Below are 4,554 nucleotides of genomic sequence, written 5' to 3'. Positions count from 1 at the left end.
GTTATCATTTTTGCAAGTTGAAAATGATAGTTGTCCAATTTTAAATACACTTAGTCAAGTTATAAATACATAGAATTTAAGATTTGAGAATATTTTATAAATTTTACAAGACGTCTTGATAATAAATCATTTTTCATGGGACCTAGGTGTAATTTATATTAGCAACTTGTTTGGATTATATTTGAATCATATTAGGTTGCAATTTGGATCAATTCAAAATTTTGAACTAGAGGTATGTCAAGAGTTTTTGAGATCGAACTCACTTAAATTTTTTGGATTAAAAAATAACATATAAAATATTGAATCTGCTATTGCATGATATAATTGCTAATAGCAGGTCTTTCCCTCCTTTAAGTAAAGTACGCCCATTTTCAATTTTATCTTGTTAAACTATAGCTAATTTTAATTTTATTCCAAAGATATATATTCCACTTCTTTTTTTTATGAATGAATTTAAAATTTTACATAAGATATATTTTTTACTATATTTAAATTATATAATTTACTTTATTGTCATATTTCAAAAATAAAACTATGTTTATTCCCATAATATTAAAATTTAATTTTAAACCAGTTAGTCAAGTGGAAGGAACTTGATTTTACTTAAATAAGGTTGAAGGTTGGAATCTTACAAACGATGGGGAAAAGAATTCTTATAAGCGTTACCTTCAATTAAGCTTTACAATATATAAATCTGAAATATTTTTTTGGATATTACATAGTTGCGTAAAAAAAAATAATAATAATTGTTGACTTAGAATAGTTAGTTTAAGTGGTTCGATCCAAATATAGTTCCTCCATAATAAAATCTCAAGGTCAAGTTGTGTGTTTGGAGAAATTTGTAGCTAGGAGAATTTCAAATAAATATTTCAATCTGACTTAATGTTCATGCAAGATTCAATATTACAAGGAAAATTGATTGATATTCTCCAAACTAGCACTAACTTCCCCTTCAAATATACAACTCGCCCCACTACTATCTCATGAAAACTTAATTATTATGAGGAAAATTGCATTTTTTTTTAAATCTAGAAAGGCATTCAGCCTTCTTGTTCAAGCCTTTTCAATGGCTCCTTTCTTTGTTTCGCTTAAAGTAATTTATTTCATTGTTTTTCATTATCCATTGGAGAACTGGTTTCTTGGACTTGTGAAACAAGATGGATTTACTATGAACCATAACAGGGTGAAGGGAGTATAGAAGATGGGATTAAAGAATGGCAGGACAAGACACAAAAGATACATCAAGTTGAACTAGCAAGTTACATGTGTTATCAGATGGATCAATCTTCTGTACAAAAAGAAAAAGGATTTCTGTTATGCTGTACTCTCAAAAGAATCGGCCGGCCAATGTTTTAAGTGAATCTCATCTAATTGTTAAAGGAAATTTTATCTCAAAAAAATAAAAAATAAAAACTTGTTACAGGTGCACAAAACCATACAATAAATTTAAGCACGGAGCAATGACCACGTACAGTATTGCGCCAATCCTTCAATAGACTGTTTATCTACACTCGCTCCAGAAATGCCAATGAAGCTGTTTCCAGGCTCTGTTTTTCGAACTCCCCTTTCCTTCATTGATGTTCTCTCTCTGCTCATTTCATTCCATTGACCTGCACTTGCGTACATGCTTGCAAGAAGAACATAGTCACTGCTATGATCTGGTTCCAATTCCAGTAAATGTTTTCTCACCTTCGCTCCAAGTTCAACACGTCCATGAACTCGACATGCGGCTAACAAAGTTCTCCAGACAATTGCATTGCACTCCACTGGCATGCTCTTTATCAAGCCGTATGCTTCCTCAACTAAGCCAGCTCGACCCAAAAGGTCTACCATGCACCCATAGTGTTTAATTGTGGGTTGGATATTATAGTCTCTGGCCATAACTTTAAAATACATTCTTCCTTCGTCAACCATCCCTCCATGGCTACAAGCACAAAGTAGTCCCAAGAATGTCACGTCATCAGGTCTCTCGCCATTCTCTTCGACCATTTTTGAAAAAAGGGCCAATGCATCTTCTCCATTACCATGTGATGCAAGCGCGAGAATCATGATATTCCATGAAACTATGCTCTTCACTTTCATCTTGCTAAATGTGTCGTATGCTTCATCCAATGCTCCACACTTGGCATACATGTCAACAAGGGAATTGCATACGGATGTAATATCTGCAATATCGGTGTCTCTAATACAGGAATGAATCTGCCTCCCAAAATCTAGAGCTCCAATTGCAGCACATGCCGAGAGGGTCACTACCAAAGTGGCATCATCAGGTTGTATCCCATTCTGAATCATTCTCGTGAATAGTTGGAGCGCTTCCTTGTGGCTTCCACAACAGACATGAGAGTCTATGATTGAGTTCCAAGTCACTAAATCTGCATTGGGCATTTCATCAAACAGGCGGCGTGCGGTGTCAATGTCCTTGAGCAAACCATACATATGCATGAGAGAATTACCGACATAAGCATGGGAGGAGAGGCCAAGTTTAAGGGTGTTACAATGAAACTGATTCCCAAGAAAAACAGAATTCAATCGCCCAACAACTTTAAGCAAGAAAGCAAGGGTGAAATTATCTGGTTTCTCTCCTTGCTCCTGCATTCTGCGATAGAAATGGATGGCCTTTTGGGATTGGGTGGTCTGGGAGAAGCCCCTGATCATGGTGTTCCAGAGAAACGCATCTGGTTGTTCGACCCTTTCGAAGATGGAGAGGGCGTAACTCATGTCTCCACGCTCCGACACGGCACAGAAAAGAATGATCTTTCCGACGACATGGAGGTTGTGTTCAAACCCAGTAAGGATTATGCGAGCATGACATTGCTTCAGATGTTTCATGGTGGAACAGCGCTCCAAAAGGTTCATTAATCTTCGAGCTTTTACAAAGTCTCTCATGGTTGATATGCGGTGCCTTGAGAACGCCAACAACAGAAGCTGTGCCTGGGCCAACAATGTAATGCGGGTTTCGTCTCAGAAGAACAGTCACAAGCACACTTGTTTAATCGTTTTGAATGTTCAAGTCAGAACTGAATTTCATTATTTTGGCCAGTCTTCCACTCTTCCATGACAAATCTAAGGTTAATATGTAATTTTTTTTGAATTATAAGTTAAAAAATGATTTAGATCATAAATTTTTAAAAAATATATTTTAAATCCTAAAAATAATTAAAATTGGTATAATTTCATCACCACTATTAAATTTTATCAAATGTTCATTGAAATGGGGCATACTATATTATTTTTTTAAATAAGGGTAGGAGTGAAAGGGAGAGTTAAATTTGATAAAAATTATACATTAAGTCTCAATTTTTAAAAAACTAATAAAAGTTTGTTGAAATTTAACGGCAGGGTGAAATTATCTAACTTTAATTATTTATCATTCAAAATATATCTTTTAAAAATTTAGGGTTAAAATGATCTCTAAACTTATAATTAAAATTTCAAATTATATATTAACCCACAAAACTATAATCAAATACATGTATGGATAACAAAATGAATTTTAAACATGAGTATTGAAAGAAAAAATATATTTGAAAGTTTTTACAATTTCTCTCAATTTTAAACTAAATCGTTGAAGTATATTTTGTTTTAATTGAATACTTATAATTTGATTAATTAATTTTTTTAATATCTAAAAATTAATATTTTTAAATTTTTTACTTGAAAAAACAAAATTAAGAATTTTTTATATTTCTATAAATGATTACATAATTTTCGAACTAATTACATAGTGTTTATAATACAAAATTTATATTATTAGATTGTCTTCTAAATATTTTTATACATATAGAATTTTCATTAAAAAATTAATAAAATGTAAACAATATATTAAATCAAGGGAAAATAGCATCTAAGGATCACTGAGAAAAATTAATATCAATCAAGAACTAATTGAGTTTAAAATTACACTACAGTCCCTTAGTCCTTAACTGATATTAATTTTTAAAATTAAAAGTTTAAACTGCCCCTCTAGTTAAAAAATATAAAAAAAAAAGAAACCCCCACCGTCGTTAGCATTAGCTACCGAACCATCATCGACGATGAAGTCACAGGAGCCCCTGGTACCTAAAGGGTCGTTCGCGACCGATCATCGGAGCTCTAGCGACATATTTATTCAAGGAATAATTGTTTAGATGGCCAAGGGAGGATTTGATCTCGTAACCCTTGGCCACCTAAAAAGCCCTTTAATTATTTATAGCAAAAAAATATATAAGTAGTAAAATAAGCTTCTAACTACTTTCATGTTATAAGATAACAGTGTGTCGTTAATTTTTTAATGGAACTTATTATTTTTCAAATGTTACTTATTAACTTGAGATGAATAATTACAAATTAAGAGTTTTAAAACTTCATGCATTTTACTTATTAAAAGTCCAAATGTATTGTTGTTAATCACAAATAGATTATTGTCAAAATTTGAACGAATACTTGTTAATGAATAACTAATATATACAACTAAGCCCTTCCTATCCATTTTTCTAACTTGTCAAAACTAGAATAGGCTATTGTTAATTTTGAATAAATTGTTGTGAAAATTTAAATGTATACTTGTTAATGAAG

At 32.1% G+C, this 4,554-nt stretch overlaps 1 protein-coding gene across 1 annotated transcript; it reads right to left on the bottom strand.

The window, feature by feature from the left end:
- Positions 1-1,237: 1,237 nt before the first annotated feature.
- LOC129304227 (pentatricopeptide repeat-containing protein At4g21065-like) lies at positions 1,238-2,947 on the bottom strand. The gene has a single exon (XM_054943918.1). The coding sequence runs from the start codon at positions 2,884-2,886 to the stop codon at positions 1,447-1,449; it is 1,440 nt and encodes a 479-aa protein (XP_054799893.1). The 5' UTR covers positions 2,887-2,947; the 3' UTR covers positions 1,238-1,446.
- Positions 2,948-4,554: the final 1,607 nt, after the last annotated feature.

The sequence above is a fragment of the Prosopis cineraria genome, unplaced genomic scaffold (assembly GCF_029017545.1).
Source record: "Prosopis cineraria cultivar Desert tree isolate PC_DT_omini unplaced genomic scaffold, ASM2901754v1 PC2, whole genome shotgun sequence".
NCBI classification, from domain to species: domain Eukaryota; kingdom Viridiplantae; phylum Streptophyta; class Magnoliopsida; order Fabales; family Fabaceae; genus Prosopis; species Prosopis cineraria.
Note: the sequence above shows the minus strand (reverse complement) of the source record. Positions and strands in the feature narration are given on the sequence as shown.

What these genes read in the sequence shown, in the direction of transcription:
- LOC129304227 (XM_054943918.1), bottom strand. Translation starts at nt 2,886, where the DNA reads ATGAGAGACTTTGTAAAAGCTCGAAGATTAATGAACCTTTTGGAGCGC.